This window comes from Neomonachus schauinslandi, chromosome 3 (genome assembly GCF_002201575.2).
Source record: "Neomonachus schauinslandi chromosome 3, ASM220157v2, whole genome shotgun sequence".
Classification (NCBI taxonomy): domain Eukaryota; kingdom Metazoa; phylum Chordata; class Mammalia; order Carnivora; family Phocidae; genus Neomonachus; species Neomonachus schauinslandi.
In genome coordinates, this window is record NC_058405.1 from 102948326 (window position 1) to 102964990 (window position 16665).

The 16665-nt window shown below is 38.5% G+C and overlaps 1 protein-coding gene across 2 annotated transcripts in view; it reads left to right on the forward strand.

The window, feature by feature from the left end:
• The first annotated feature begins 8986 nt into the window (after positions 1-8986).
• HNMT (histamine N-methyltransferase) overlaps positions 8987-16665 on the forward strand; it is a 41606-nt gene continuing 33927 nt past the window's right edge. The window contains exon 1 of one of the 2 annotated variants that reach the window (XM_021695828.1): positions 8987-9214. In XM_021695828.1, the coding sequence (XP_021551503.1) occupies positions 9078-9214 (137 nt within the window). In that variant the 5' untranslated portion in view covers positions 8987-9077. The remainder of the gene's footprint in view (positions 9215-16665) is intronic. The other variant, XM_021695829.1, reaches the window with a different exon arrangement.

A 16665-nucleotide genomic window follows, 5' to 3' on the forward strand; every position in this document is an offset into this window, starting at 1 on the left:
TTCAAACTGAATAAGAATTAGTAATATGGGACTAAATGAGCTGAAGAAGAGGATTATAGTTTTGTGACTCTTGTTTGAAACACTGCTGGTTCTCTAATGTTTGCTTTTCCAGATTAAGGAAATTTTCTCTTAAGATATCTATGACTTAGAGAAATGTGATAAAATATTCCTTGAACAAATTGAAGCATTTAATGTTTCTCTCTACCTGAACCCTCTGAAATTCAAAAAGTCCCAGGAAGTATTCTTTCTTTCATGGCAATCATAGTTGTTTGCATAAGTTCAATAAGAATCTGTTCTCCTTACAGCAGGACACCACTGGAAACATTGGTTATTTTACCAAGGCTTTGACTGGAATGTCATATTTGAGAGAGACATGCATAGACTCAGATATGACCAGACAGCTTTAAGGAACTGAGGTTGACTTTATGAAACATGGAGCCACAAATCCCCTTAGAAATGTTGGCCTGATACTTTGCTTACAGAGTTCCCAACAGCCTTACCTAATAAGTAAAGAATATCACTTCCTGGCAGGTGCAGGAACCTCAGGATACTTTGGGGACCTTGAGAAGATAAATTCACCCAAATCTATAGGTATTGCAGTCATGTTTCATGGCAAGTATTTAGCTTGGCTTCTGGCCTAGAGACACTACTAAAAGTTCAACCTAGATTTCTTATGAAGAGTTCCAGCAAAGCAAATTTTGAAAGATCTATATGGCCAATTACTATTCTTGCTGAGCTTATGTAACTAATTAGGCCAACTTTGTTAAAACTTGGACATATTTTACAAATGACTTAGTCTCAATTTGGCTATCCCTGGAAATAAGGGTGATTCTGGAGAGAAAAATTGTTTCAGTAATGCATCTTTGAGGATATTAAATTCTAGTTCTGATTGACTTTGAGTGTTTGTTGTTCACCTAAGCTAGACAACTTGAGGTAAACTTCAGAGAAATTGCCGTAACAGCTCATATAGAGACAATTTTCATGCTTGTTATTCTGTGGGGATAATAACAGAGTCCCATGGGCATATGACTATTTGAACAACTGGAAAAATGGGATGGATTCCCCAATAATTGTATAACTCAGCTAGCACCTTGACCAATTCTGTGTGGCTGGAATGACAAAATCAATCCTTAAAAGCCAGAGTGTACCCCGTCCATAGGATTAATTATGGACTTGTGGAAATAATGGATGGCTCACTTTCCTTATGATTGTCTTGGATGTTACACTTGGGGATGCCCATATACCCAGACAAGTCTTCTCCCACTTGCCTGTGAGTCCCTGTAATTAGGATCTCGTTAAGGCTAAACATCAAATAAAGAGGGCTTCTTGGTGGTTTTTCCCTTAGCCATATTTGTCACAGGAGCTGCCTCTAATGATATAAAATTGCAGATAGAGGCTTTAGCCAAGCATACAGTGACCACCTTTAACTAAGCTAGACATGCAGTCACCCACAAATTCAAAATGTGGCCCCCCAAAACCAAATGGTCCTTGATACCCTGACTGCAGCTCAAGGAGGAACCTATGCTTTATTAAAACATAGTGTTATGTATATACTCCAGATTACCACAAAAATGTGCCAGGGCGCCTGGGTGGCTCAGTTGGTTAAGCGACTGCCTTCGGCTCAGGTCATGATCCTGGAGTCCCTGGATCGAGTCCCGCATCGGGCTCCCTGTTCGGCAGGGAGTCTGCTTTGCCCTCTGACCCTATCCCCTCTCATGTGTTCTCTCTCATTCTCTTTCTCTCAAAATAAATAAATAAAATCTTTAAAAAAAAAAAAAAAACGTGCCAGGGTTATATGAATATTCAAAGGTGGGTAGGTGCTTTAAATGATCCCTCTCTTTCCTTTAATGATTGGTTAAATTCCTGGACTGGAAGAGGATTTTTGTCAACTATCAAAGGACTCTGATTTGTGCTTCTTTTTCTTTTTATTATTCTAATCATGTTTTGCTGTTTTCTCCTGTGTCTCTCCACCTGATGCCCAGACTCTTTTACTGCCATATCTTTAAGCCAACAGATGATCCTTTGTACTGAGGGAGATTTTATATATGCAGTCTCCCTTGGTTTCAGCTGCCTCTGCCTTTTGTAACTCCTATACATATAAGTCCCCAACTGATCAATGTTGACTCATAGGTAGGGACATCTCTGTGCCCCTATTCAGCAGGAAGAAGTTACAGAAGATGAGACCTTCCACCCTCAGCAGCCTTGAAGATTTAAGGGTCAAAATTGTTCAGGGGGTAATGATGTGGAGAACAAAAGCAAAAGCAAAAAAAAAAAACTTCCTCTGCAGTCCATTGACAAGTTCTTGAGACAGGCAGAGTGATATTCCTCAAGGAACTTAGCTACTTTTATGTTAATACTTTGCTAAATGCAAAAGGCAACTTCAGCTTGACGTTAGCCCAACCTCCAGACCCTATAAAAAATCCCTTTCGAAACTTCCTTCATCTCTACCCTCCCCCCCAAGATACATGTTAGCAATCATCCCCCAAGCATATGGTCCACTAATATACATCTGAAGGGTCTCATCACTATAAGGTTTTACTAGACAGTAGTAAATGACCTTATCCTAACAACAGCTAGCCCCTCAAGGTCCTAGAAACCTTGCCTGCAAATTCCTTAGAGACTATGCTATCCCTAACCCCCTCCCAACTAGAGAGTATATAATGGGCCACTCCTCACAACCTCAGGGCAGTTCTTTCTGTCCATGGGTCCTGTCCCTGTGCTTTAATAAAACCACCATCTTTTTGCACCAAAGATATCTCAGGAATTCTTTCTTGACCGTTTGCTCCCAAACCCCAACATTTTCACATTGTTAGGATTTTGCTATTGTTTCTTTTTCTTTTGTTTGTTTGTTTTTTGGTATAGCACATACAAAGCAATAAGAATAAAGGGAAATGAACAAAAAGCAGAATCATACCTATAAATATAGAGAACTAACTGATGGCTGCCAGAAGGGAGGGGCATGGAGGTTGAAAAAATGGGTGAAGGGGACAGGGAGATACAGGCTTCCAGGTATGGCAAGAATAGGTCACAGGAATAAAATGCACACCATAAGTAATATAGTCAATGATATTGTAATAGTGTTTCAGGAATTTCTTTTCCTTTGGTGCCCACAGTTCTTGGTCAGGCCGCTTTGAAGAATGAAGAGGTAGACCAGACGAAGAGTGGTGGGCAGCAAAGCAAAGTTTATTGAGGGATAGTACAAAGCTCCTGAAGAGGGAGGGGGCCTGAGAGGGTTGCCATTAGGGCTTCCAAGTCTAGGGGTTTTTATGAGAATGTTGGAGGGCTGTTTTAATCTGATTAAGCCTCCCTGCACCCGTCACCCAATCAGGTTTTTGCCCACCACTCATCTACCTATCAGGTAGTTGTTCATGTGGTAAAGGGTAGAGGGCTCCTTCCATGATGATGTAGAATAACAGGATGGGGTATTTTTCCTTTTAAGGGTAGTTTCCTCTCAGGATGGGGGGCCCTTGTCTCTGTCTGCCTTTCTTGCGACTATCCTCCATTAATAGAGATATACCAGGACAGATGGCAGCTACACTCTGTGATGAACACAGCATAATGTATAAACTTGTCAGATCACTATGTTGTACACCTAAAACTAATGTAACATTGCATGTCAGCTAAACTCAAATAAAAAATTAAAAAATAAATAAATAAAAAAGAATAAACAAGGGAAATCCTTTGCTTTTTGACCTAGCGTGGATAGTACTATATTAATTTGTGGTAGGATGAATACAGAATTACTCTACTTTTTGTTTGTTCCAGAGTTCTCTAACATGGAAAATAAGCAAGTTGAAAAGGTACAAAGTGGTAAGAAGTAGTATATAATTTTTAAAAAAAATGGTCCATGGAGTTAAACAACATGAACTTGAATCCAGATTCTTTTCTCATGAGTTATAGATTTTGTACAATTTATTTGTTCTGAGTCTTGCTTGATGATCTCAATCGTTCCATTCCCAGAGGATTAAGAGTATTATCAGATAATGTGTGAAAGGCACTTTGACAGTAACAGCGTAATATATGGTAGGTTAAAGGGGACAAAAGCCCCAAAGAGGTAAGAGAACATCTAAGAATTCTGATTAAGATAATCTTTCAAAGCCCAGAAGAATCACATCCCAATGTATTGAAATAATTTATAAGAGCAATAATGATGTTATTGCCAGTAACCTTTGAGAAGTCATGGCAAATGATAGATTGCTAGACTAATGCCCCAATTTTCAAGAAAGAGGGGAAAAGAGGATTCTTAAAATTTAGTAATTCCAACCAGCCTGCTAGATATTTTAATCCCCAGGGACATTCCAGATTCATTATGGATTATGAAGCAGATATCCTATTTGTAATTTTAAAAGGAAGTTGTGATTGCTGAAACCAGCATTTAGTCAAGTGCAAGTCATGCTGAAAGCAACAAGATTTTCCTTTTTTTGGAGGGGCTGAAAGACTAATCAGAGAAATGCCCAAATGCCATAGACATGGTGTATCTGCATTTCAACAGGGCCTGTGACAAAGGTTTCATGAAGCTTTAATATGTTAATGTGCATTATGACTATCAGAGGAATCTATTGAACTTGTTTTTTTGTAAAGCATCTATAACATCTGAAAGAACTTGGGTTGGGCAGAACACTAGGGAAATATTAGTTTAGTCTAACCTGGACAGTAACAGTCTGTCTGGCTAGGCAACTTTTGGGATATTGTGTTTATTTCCAGACACCCATTTTTTAAAGAAACCCTGACAAACTAGTCTGTCTAAAGGAGGAAACTAGCATAGTGGATTATGTAAGGCTATATTGGAAATGGTATAACTAGTAACTGTTATGGACCAAGTATTTGTATACTCACCAAATCATATGTTGAAATCTTAACCCCCAGTGTTATGGTATTAGGAGGTGGGGGGCCTTTGGAGAGTGATTAGGTCATGGGCCCTCATGAACCAGAGCAGTGCTCTTATAAAAGAGATTCCAGAGAGCTTTCTTGTCCTTTCTGCCATGTGAAGAGGCAGTTAAGAAAATGACTGTTTAAGAACCAGAAAATGGGCCTTCACCAGATTCTGAATCTGCCAGCACCTTGAGTTTGGACTTCCCAACCTGCAGAATTCTGAGAAATAAATGTCTGCTTTTTAAGCTACTTAGTGCATTTCTGTGATAGCAGTCCAAACAGACTAAGAACTATGAAAGAGATACATTTGGGAGTAGGGCTATCTTATGAGCCAGTTTCAAATTTTTCTTCTTTTTAAAAATTAAATTTTTAAAGATTTTATTTATTTATTTGGCAGAGAGAGAGAGAGCACAAGCAGGGAGAGCGGCAGGCAGAGGGAGAGGAAGAAGCAGGCTCCCCACTGAGCAGAAAGCCCAATGTGGGGCTTGGTCTCAAATCATGACCTGAGTCGAAGGCAGACGCTTAATTGACTGAGCCACCCAGGAGCTCTCAAATTTTTCAATAGGTGTTACATGGGGAAGAAATTAGAATCGTTCCACTTAGATTAAGCAGCCAGAGATGGGAGTACCATGTACAAGTTATAAGGAGGCAGATTTGGGCTGAACACAGAGTTCGTGAGAACACTGGTTTGGGGATCTGACAGATTAGAATTAGATTCCCAGTCCTGCCCTTTCCTTGCTAGGCATCCTTGAGCAAAGGACCCAACCTCTTGGGGTGCCTGGGTGGCTCAGTTGTTAATCGTCTGCCTTTGGCTCAGGGTCCTCGGATCCAGCCCCACATCGGGCTTTCTGCTCAGCGGGGAGCCTGCTTCTCCCTCTCCCTCTGCCTGCCGCTCCCCCTGCTTGTGCTATCTGTCAAATAAATAAATAAAATCTTTAAAAAAAGAAAAAAAGGACCCAACCTCTTGGGATCTCAGTTTTCTCATCTGTCATATAGGAAAGCCCACAGAGCTACTGCAAAGTGAAAAATCCTACACTAAGTTAAAAAAGACCCACACAATTCTTGGCACATAATAAGAACTCAATAAGTGGAATTACAGTTTTATTAATAACAGAATTGCCAATCATGTAAAGGAGGAAGAATATCTGATGGTGGAGAGTATCTCAATAGTGAAAGTGATCAAGCACAATTTTATCTTTTAAAATAACTGAAAGCCTACTGTGCGCAGTTATGACTCAGTCCCTGTCCTTATTAGCTAGCAATCACATAGGGCCTAGCAGGGGAGAGAAGGCAAGTGCATTAACAAACCATAACACAAGGACAAATGCCATCAAAACTATAAGAGGCTCAGAAATTAAGAGCACAGTGCTAAGCCTGTTGAGGGAAATATGGAAGGCTTCATGGAAATGGTAGCATGTGAGGAGTGGGAACATTTTCGGTGGGTGGGGTAAGAGGAGAAGCAGGGCATTACTCACGGAGGGGCTACTGCATGGAGAAGCTGTAGGCAGGAAAGCACAGGGATATACCCAGAGAAGCAGTACAGTTTGAAGGGATGCACTAGAAAGTCTTAAAGGAAAATGAAACACAAGTCTGGATGATTTGGGGTATGGGAGTCAAAGAATGAGCCTCGGACTCAACTTAGGGTACAGTGGAGAGACAGTACACATTTGAGGGGGCAAGAGTGACTTTATCATTACTGTGCTTTAGAAAACTGAGTTTGGCAGTGGCAATACAATTGGCTAGGATCAGTGTGACTCCTAAGACAGGGAGGCCAGGGGCGCCTGGGTGGCTCAGTCGTTAAGTGTCTGCCTTCGGCTCAGGTCATGATCCCAGGGTCCTGGGATGGAGCCCCGCATCAGGCTTCCTGCTCTGCGGGAAGCCTGCTTCTCCCTCTCCCACTCCTCCTGCTTGTGTTCCCTCTCTCGCTGTGTCTCTCTCTGTCAAATAAATAAATAAAATCTTAAAAAAAAAAAAAAAAAAGACAGGGAGGCCAGTATGAAAATAGTGCAGTAGGTAAAAAAAAAAGGAGAATCTCAAGTAGTATAGAAGGCATGAGAAGGGGGAAGAAATCGCAAAGGAGACATGAATGAAGAGCAGACTGTTGAGGAAGATTTGGCAAGGGGCCAGATGATGGTCTCAGGTGAAGAGTGAGTTTTAGTCAACAGTAGGTTTTAGTAGGAACTTTTGAAGGTAAGGTCAATGCCGTTTCTTCACGACCGAGTATCACACAGTATACCCTTACTAAATATTTGTTAAAGTAGATGAATCTGTGAATGAATGATTTGGATTAGATTTAAAGGGAAGGGTGGGAGAGGGTAATGAAGAACCAGAAGCTTGTGAGAGTCAGTTTGAGGAAGATGAGGCTGGTTGGAGAGACACGGGAGTTAAGTAGCATATGTCTGTCTGTCTATCTGTCTGTATGTATGTAGTCCTAGAAGCTAAGTTAGGGCCCGTGGGCCAAATCCAGCCCAGCACCTTGTTTCCGTGCAGCCCTTGAGCTAAGAATAACTGTTACATCTTTCAATGACTGGAGAAAATCCAAAGAAGAATATTTCATGACATGTGAAAATTATATGAAACTCAATTTTCAGTGTCTGTAAATAAAATGGCAACTTTTTTTTGTTGTTTTCTTATTACAGAAGGGACTAGCCCGCCCCTTACAGGAGCAGTAAGCATCTGGTAAGCATATGAAAGTTATCTGTAGAATTCTCATTACAACCCCATGAGATTTAATTCATTGTTCCCATTTTACTGATGAGCAAACAGAAGCTTATGTTTCAGCCCGTGTCACACAGTTTCACACTATACCCACAGCAATCTGGTTTTCCAGATTTCCCATCTTCTCCTAGGGTAAAGGCACAGCTCTAAGAGTAGTGTGACCATGAAGTGCTTAGAAAAGAGTGTTTTGGAGCGTTGAATGCTTGGAGGACAGTTTTGGAACTGAATGGCTTAGGCAGACACAGTTCTAAGAGATGTATATGAACTAATTCATTAATTCTTATAACTCTTCCATGAGATGGATACTGTTATTAACATCCTATGCTGGAGGAGTGGTTTTCTTTCTTTCTTTTTTTTTTTTTTAAAGATTTTATTAATTTGGAAGAGTGTGTGAGAGAGAGCACAATCAGAGAGGAGGAGAGGGGGGCCAAGGGAGTGGGAGAAGCAGACGCCGTGGCTGAGCAAGGAGCCCAATGTGGGACTAGATCCCAGGACTCTGAGATCATGACCTGAGCAAAGACAGATGCTTAACTGACGGAGCCACCCAGGCGCCCTGGGAGTGGTCTTCTTTAACACCACTTCCCAGGTAAAAAGTCCAGCATGTAGATATTCTAACACTTTGGGTCTTTTACTGGTGACAACACTGGGCCACCAGAGGCTCGTCCAACCCTAAGTATCTAAGATTCTATGTTCAGAAGCACTTCGGGAATGATTCCTACAGACTCGGCTGGCTTTTACCCTTTCTCCTGCATTTGTGCCCTGAGAGTCTTCTCTCATTTCCTTCATTGCCCCCCAGGCAGGCTTCTCAGACCTTCTAGTTAAAAGTTCCTCCCTGATAGTTTACGCTAAAGAGACTTCCTTTACAACACAACACAACCAATCAGCGTTTGAAGAGATGCAGTGAATGAGTGTAAAGTTCAAGTACTGAGAAGGGGCAAGGCAAGAAATTCTCCTGTAGAAAGCATGGAGGCAGGCAGAGGACATTCTTCTGTCAAAGATTTCAGCAGGGGTAGATTTCTGAAAGTGGTCTGTAGCCTTTTACGTGGGTGTTTATCCCTGTGTTTGTCGCCTTTGGCCCTTAAAGCAGCCGGGGTCCCACTTGGAATTTAAATTTACTGCTAGTTGCTGCTTGCGAAACAGGAAATGATTAGAATCCAGTCTGGTTTTTTGGCTTTCTCAACTTCAGGCGTTAAAAAAACAAGTTTTAGCAGTGGATTTGTTGCTTTGCTTTACCACCTCCCTTTCTTACAAAACAACAATGTAGGGGTTAAAGTAGCAGCGCAAAGTCCTGTACAAATGACTGACGTAATGAGATTTGCACAGCCGCCTTCCGTGCCTGTTAAATTCAAAGCAGTTTTTTTTTTTTTTTTTTTTGCTGGGGAGGGAGGGTAGAAATTGGTGGCTGTGAGGAGAAAAAATAAGGAACGGGGAAGAAAAGGAGGGGGAAGTTAAAACTTCGTTCTCTGTCTTCCATCAGAAAACCAAACATGGCATCTTCCATGAGGAGCTTGTTTTCTGACCACAACAGATACGTTGAATCTTTTCGGAGGTTTCTCAACAGTTCCACGGAACACCAGTGCATGCAGGAATTCATGGACAAGAAGCTGCCAGGCATAATAGCAAGGTAACAAAAAAGGACGTTTTTGTCAAAGAGACAAGCCTCGGGCTCCTTGTGTGCAATGATAGATGGGTCGAGCCCAGCCCTGTGGGCTGCGCGCGGGGATAAGAAGGAGCTACTGATAGCAGCTTTCACCCGGCCCTCCTCGGCCCCCCCCCCCCCCCCCCCCCCCCCCCACCACGCTTTCTTCTGCGGTGCTTTAGTTAGATGCTCGCTTTCCACGTTCAAAGGCTCCGGTTTGTGCAGTACTTCCAGCTGCGCAGAGATAAGCGTTAACCATTTGAAGGCACACATCCATGTTCATTTGGGAAAAGATACTAAATCTTTGAGCTCAGATTTTTCAGCCCTCCTCCAGATTTTACATTTCAAAAAAGTCCCAAATGCAGAGTCTAGTATTCTTTTCATTAGAATAAAGTATAAATAATTACCAAATACTGTTTGCCCCTGAGGATTGAGGAGTGTGTGCTTCTCAGTTCTCCTAATACACATTTAAATTCACTTCCTTATCCATTCTTACAGTTATCACTCTAAAAAAAAAAAAAAAAAAAAAACAAAAAAAAAAAAACCTTTTTTTTTCTTTTAACTTCATATTAGCAGTATGGTTCTTTAAAAAAAAAAAAAGGGCATTTTCCCATTATCAGTGAAACTCACTAGTTCCTATCCTTCTTGCAGACTTCTTTTTTTGGTGATTAATGTGTTCAATTTGTGCTAGAGCTGATAAGCATTATGAGACTAAAAGATTCCACATGCTAAGGATAATCAAATCACCTATCTGGGGGTGGATTGCTGTAACATACTCTGCTTCAGGAAATAATGATAGAAAACTGGGAAGAAATGACTGACTGTGGGTCCAATTTGCAACAGCAAAGAAAACTGATATTTTATCTTTTGCTGGATTTCTCTATTGTAGGCCTGAAATTCTTTCACTGGGATAGTACCCCTGCCTGATGAAAGCAGGCATTTTTGGATGTGTATGGAATTCTATTTCCCTTTATATTTCTCATGGTTCAGTTTTTAATTTTTTTTAAATAGAGTGTTATATAATTTATTAATAATTAGTAAGTATTAGAACAATGATGCCAAAATCAAAGCATACAGCAAATACAGATAACTTCTTATCTAGGAATTAATAATTTACTTCTGTGGGTCTTTTTGCTCATTTCTAAAATTAAAGGAAATGAGTTAATTTCTGAATTCTTTTGCAATACTAAAGGTCTGTGTTCAGGTTGTAGCTTATCCAGACCCTTGGTTTTCTTCAGTCATCAGTGGTCTGAAGAGGCACCAGGGATGGATTAAACATTATGAATGATGATGACCCCTATCTTCATGGGGTACACAATCTGTTTAGAAATACTGAATGTAGAATTTGTGAAAGACTGAAGAACTTTCAAAAACATTAGCATTGCAGTGGTAAAAAAAAAAAAAAAAAAAAAACAAACCTGCCTCCTAGCCCTACTCACTCCCATCTCTCTGACTCCTCCAACTCTTCAGAAGGAACCACTTCCAACATTCTGAAGTATTTTAGTTGTTTCTTATGAAATTTTCTTTCCTAATTCTAAATAACATGTTATTTTTACTGTATTAAAATAGCTAAATAAACATATACATTTCCTCCCCTATCATGTCAGTTTATTTATGTCAAAATTTTCAGTTCAATAATTTGAATGTTTATATTATTTGCCTATGTACATATCATACATAATTGAATGATACGTTATACTACAATCACATGTCCTTTCAGGTACTTTTTGTTTTTCCTAGAGTTAACTATTTTTTTGATTTTAGTTTCTTTTCTTAGTTTTCTATATACCTGTCACTACTTGGACCCCAAGCAGAAGTATTAATCTTCTCTCAATATAGTCCAACAAATCAAGTCATCTGTTAATTTTTCCTCATGGGAACATCTTTTCTGGAGCTCTCTGTTCATCTTTTCCAGTCTGTGGTGATTTGCTGGTGATCTGCCATACAGTTATTGAAAAGAGAATTTATTTCACCTTCTAGAAATTCTCTTCCCCTCTCTGCAATATTGAATTCCCTGATTCTGGATCTCATGTCATTCTTTTCTTGGTTTCTTTAGACTTTTCTTCTTCTTCTCCTTCTTGTCCTTTAAGAGCTTCCCAAGAAAGAATGCATGAAAAGTAAACTTTTTTGAGATTTTGTATGTTTAAAAGTGCCTTCAATCTGTGGTCATCTTTATTAGATAGTAATTTCTATCCTGAAATGATATTATATTAGAAATTTAAAGGTACTTTTCCATTGTCTTTTAGCAACTAGAGTTTCCATTGAGAAATCCAATGTCCTTCAAATTGCTCATGTTTGGCTTGTGACCTTTTTTTGTTTTTGTTTTTCCTACTTAGAAGTTTTAAGGATGTTCTATAGTATTATGAAATTCTAAGAAGAGTTGTGGTGTGGGACTTTTTTACATTTTTTTTTTTTTAAGATTTTGTTTATTTGTCAGAGAGAGAGAGAGAGAACATAAGCAGGAGGAGTGGCAGGCAGAGGGAGAAGCAGGCTCCCCACTGAGCAGAGAGCCCAAGGTAGGATATGATCCCAGGACCCTGGGATCATGACCTGAGCTGAAGGCAGATGCTTAACCGACTGAGCCACCCAGGCATCCCTTTTTCACACATTTTTGTGGGTAGTGCCTGGGCCATTTCAATCAAGATTCATATCTTTCATTTCAGGGAAATTTTGGTATTATTCTATCATCCCTTCTCTCTGATTTTCTTTCTGGAAGTTCTATTCATCAAACACCAGACCTCCTGAATTAATTCTCTAATTTTCTTATATATCCAATTTTTACAATTTTATCTTATAGCCCTTCTATTAATTTTTTACTATTATATTTTTAATTTTCAAAAGTGGTCTTTTTTATAGCCTGTTCATGTAATACCTTTTTTATCTATTATAAAAATTTCCTCTGCTCTCTGCATGTTTCTTCTGAGTGCTCTTTTTCTGTTTCTTTTGGTCTCTCTTATGTTAGGGGAGCTCCCTAGCTACCTGATGTGATTTGATTGTCCACCCAATCAATAGTGAGACACTAAAACGGTGTTCAGATCCTCTTTGTGTGTGTAAGTGAAGTTTGTTCACTGGGTGTGTGAGTGGGTGGCTCACTGTAGCAACTGGATGTGGATTCAGTTGTTTGTTGGGAGATTCTCAAATGTCAATATTGTAAGTTTATTCACCAAGATGGTTTGTTTCCTTGGAGAAACAATCCCCATCTGGAGGTGAGGTGTGGGATGGGGAGAGTTCCAGTATATTGCTGTAAATAATAAACTTTGTTGTTGTTGTTGTTATGTTATGCATTTAGATCCTTGACTAGAAAATAGTAAGTTTTCAATAATTATTAATCATAATATATGAAGTGAGTTCATAATAGTGTCTAATTCATAGAAAAATTGTGAAGATTCAAAGAGTGAAATCACTTAGCTGTGGCTGGAATAATAACAATTGCTAATATATGTTGAGTACTTGTCATGTGCAGACACATTTCTAAGAGATTTACATGAATTAAATCATTTAATCCCCACAACTGTTCCTTAAACTAGATACTATTACTACAATTCTATACAGTAGGTGATATTATTATCCTATTTCATAGGTAATAAAGATGCAGAGAAATTAAATAACTTGCTTAAGGATAATGTACCAGTAGGATAGGACTTCAACCTTGGTGTTGTGCTCCATAGCTTCATTATGCTATCTACAGATATAAAGCAGTTTTTTTTTTTTTTTTTTTTAAGATTTTATTTATTTATTTGACAGAGAGAGAGACACAGGGAGAGAGGGAACACAAGCAGGGGGAGTGGGAGAGGGAGAAGCAGGCTTCCCGCCGAGCAGGGAGCCCGATGCGGGGCTCGATCCCAGGACCTGGAATCATGACCTGAGCCGAAGGCAGACGCTTAACGACTGAGCCACCCAGGCGCCCCAGATATAAAGCAGTTTTAAGAATTAACCAAGAGCATAGATAGGGATGGTTGTATTAGGACTATGATTATGAGTGGGAAGATAATTAGAACAAAGGAAGGCAATTCATTCATAGGTGTCCTTGAATCTATCCTTTCCAGTTTCCTTAAGAACTTGTTTAAATCTGTTTTTGTTCTACTACTCTGTCCATTGAAGTTCTCATGAAGTTTTCCTGACCTTAGAGGAAAAGCTTTTAGCTTTTCACCAGAATATGATGCTAGCTGTGGGTTTTTCCTATATGGCCTTTGTTATGTTAAGGTATGTTCAAGGTATGTTCCCTTTAAGCCCACTCTGTTGAGAGTTTTTATCATGAATAGATGTTCAATTTTGTCCAATGCTTTTTTGCATCTAATGAGATGATATGATTTTTGTCCTTCATTTTGTTAATGTGGTATATCACATTGATTGATTAGCAGATACTGAATCATCCTTGTATCCCAGTATAAACCCTACTTGATTGTGGTGAATGATCCTTTTAATGTGTTGTTGAATGTGGTTTGCTAATATTTTGTTGAAAATTTATGCATCTATGTTGGATATTGGTCTGTATTTTAAAAAATTTTTTAGTATCTTTATCTCATTTTGGTATCAGGGTAATGCTGGCCCCACAGAGTGAATTTGAAAGCATTACTTCCTCTTCCATTTTTTGGAATAGTTTGGGAAGAATAGGTATTAATTATTCTTTAAAAGTTTGGTGGAGGGCGCCTGGGTGGCTCAGTTGGTTAAGCGACTGCCTTCGGCTCAGGTCATGATCCTGGAGTCCCGGGATCGAGTCCCGCATCGGGCTCCCTGCTCCGCGGGGAGTCTGCTTCGTCCTCTGACCCTATCCCCTCTCATGTGCTCTCTGTCTCTCTCATTCTCTCTGTCTCAAATAAATAAATAAAAAAAAAAAAAAAAAAATGTTTGGTGGAATTCTCTTGTGAATCCCTCTAGTCCTGAACTTTAGTTTGTTGGAAGTTTTTGATTACTGATTCAATTTTGTCAATAGTAATCTGCCTCTTCAGATTTTTCTATTTATTCCTGATTCAGTCTTAGAAGATTGTATTTTTCTAGGAATTTATCCATTTCTTCTTTTTCTCAGTGTATAATTTATTGGCATATAATTTTTCATAGTAGTTTCTTATAATCCTTTGTATTTCTGTGGTGTCAGTTGTAACTTCTCTTTCATTTCTGATTTATTTGAGTCCTCTCTCTGCTTTTCTTAATGAATCTGGCTAAAGGTTTATAAGTTGTTTAACTTTTCAAAGAACCAGCTCTTGGTTTCACTGATCTTTCCTATTGTTTTTTAAGTCGTTATTTCATTTATTTCCTTTTCGATCTTTATTATTTCCTTCCTACTAACTTTGAGCTTCATTTATCCTTTTTCCAGTCTTTTAGGTGTATGATTAGATTGTTTATGTGATATTTTTCTTGTTTCTTAGGTAGACCTGTATCACTATAAACTTCCCTTTTAGAAATGCATTTGCTGCATCCCAAACATTTTGCACTGCTATGTTTCCATTTTTATTTGTCTCCAGGTATTTTTTTTTTTAATTTCCTCTTTGATTTTTTAGTTGACCCATTGGTTTTTTAGTAGCATGCTATTTAGCCTCCATTTGTTTCCTTTTTTTTACCTTGTAATTGATTTCTAGTTTTATATTGTTGTGATCTTTTCTGATGTTTGATACAATTTCAATTCTCTTAAGTTTATTGATACAAGTTTGTGGCCTAACATGTGATCTATCTTAGGGAATGTCCATATACACTTGAAAAAAATGTGTATTCTGCTGTTTTTGAATAGAATGTTCTGTACGTATCTGCTAAGTTCATCTGTTCTGATGGATTATTCAAAGCCACTGTTTGCTTATTAATTTTCTGCCAGGATGATCTATCCATTGATGTAAATGGCATGTAAAGTCCCCTACTATTATTGTGTTACTGTTACTTCTTTATGTCTGATATTTGCTTTATATATTTAGGTGCCTCTATTTTGGGTGAATATTTACAATTGTTGATAATTGTTTTTGTAGTTCTTCTCTCTTTTCTTTTGCTCTTGCTCTATTGCCATGTGATTTGATGACTTTCTTTAGTGTAATGCTTGGATTACTTTCTCTTTATTTTTTGTGTATCTATTAATAGGTTTTTGTTTTGTGGTTACTATGAGGTTCACATATAATATCCTATGTATATAGCAGTCTATATTAAGTTTATGGTTGCTTAAATTCAAACACATTTTAAAATAAAAACATTTTTACTCCCCCTCCATGTTTTATATATATGATGTCATATTTTACACCTTTTTATTCTGTGTAATCCTTAACTAATTTTGGAGCTAGAATTTATTTCACTACTTTTGTGTTTTATCCTTCATCCTAGCTTTATTTGATTTTTATCAGTGATTTTTTTTTCCTTTTATAATTTTCTTATTTCTAGTTATGGCTTTTTCTTTTCCACATAAAGAAATCCCTTTAACATTTCTTGTGAATCTGGTTTAGTGGTGATGAACTCCTTTAATTTCTGTTTGTCTGGGAAACTCTTTATTTCTCCTCCAATTCTGAATGTTTATCTTGCAGGTAAAATACTCTTGGTTGTAGCCTTTTTTTTTTTTTTTTTTTTCTTTCAGCTTTAAATATATCATGCCACTGTCTTCTGGCCTGGAAAATTTCTGGCGAAAAATCAGGTTATAGCCTTATGGGATTTCCCCTGTACGTAACTGCTTTCTTTTCTCTTGCTGCTTTTAAGATTTTCATCTTATCTTTAATTTTTGGCATTTTAATTATTATGTATCTTGGTGTAGACCTCCTCTGGTTCATCTTGTTTGGGGCTCTCTGTGACTCCTGGAACTGCTTCCTTCTACAGGTTGGTGAAGTTTTCAGCAATTATTTCTTCAAGTAAATTTTCTTCCCCTTCTTTTCCTTCTGGCACCCCTGTAATACAAATGTTAGTACACTTGATGTACAGATGTCCCTTAACCTATCCTCATTTTTTTGAAAATTCTTTTTTCTTTTTGCTGTTCAGCCTGGGTGCTTTCCACTATCCTGACCTCCAGATTGCTGATCTCTTCTTCTGCATCCTCTAATTTGCTGTTGATTCCCTCTAGTATATTTTTCATTTCAGTTATTGTATTCTTTAGCTTTGATTGGTTCTTTTTTACATTTACTGTCTCTTCACTGAAGTTCTCATGAAGTTCACCCACTCTTCTTCCAAATCTGGTGAGCATCTTTATAAACATTACTCTCATTTTTGCATCAGGTACCTTGCTTATCTGTTTTGTTTAGTTCTTTTTCTGATTTTTATCTTGTTCTTTTGTTTGGAACATATTCCCGTGTCTTCTAATTTTATATGACTCTCTGTTTATTTCTATGCATTAGTTGGTCAGCTATATCTCATGGTCTTGAAAGTTGTGGTCTTATGTAGAAGGCATCTTGTGGGGCTCAGTAGAGCAATGCCCCCATTTGCCAGAACCAGGTGCTCCAGGGGTGTCCCTTGTGTGAGCAAGCAGTAGACGGAGA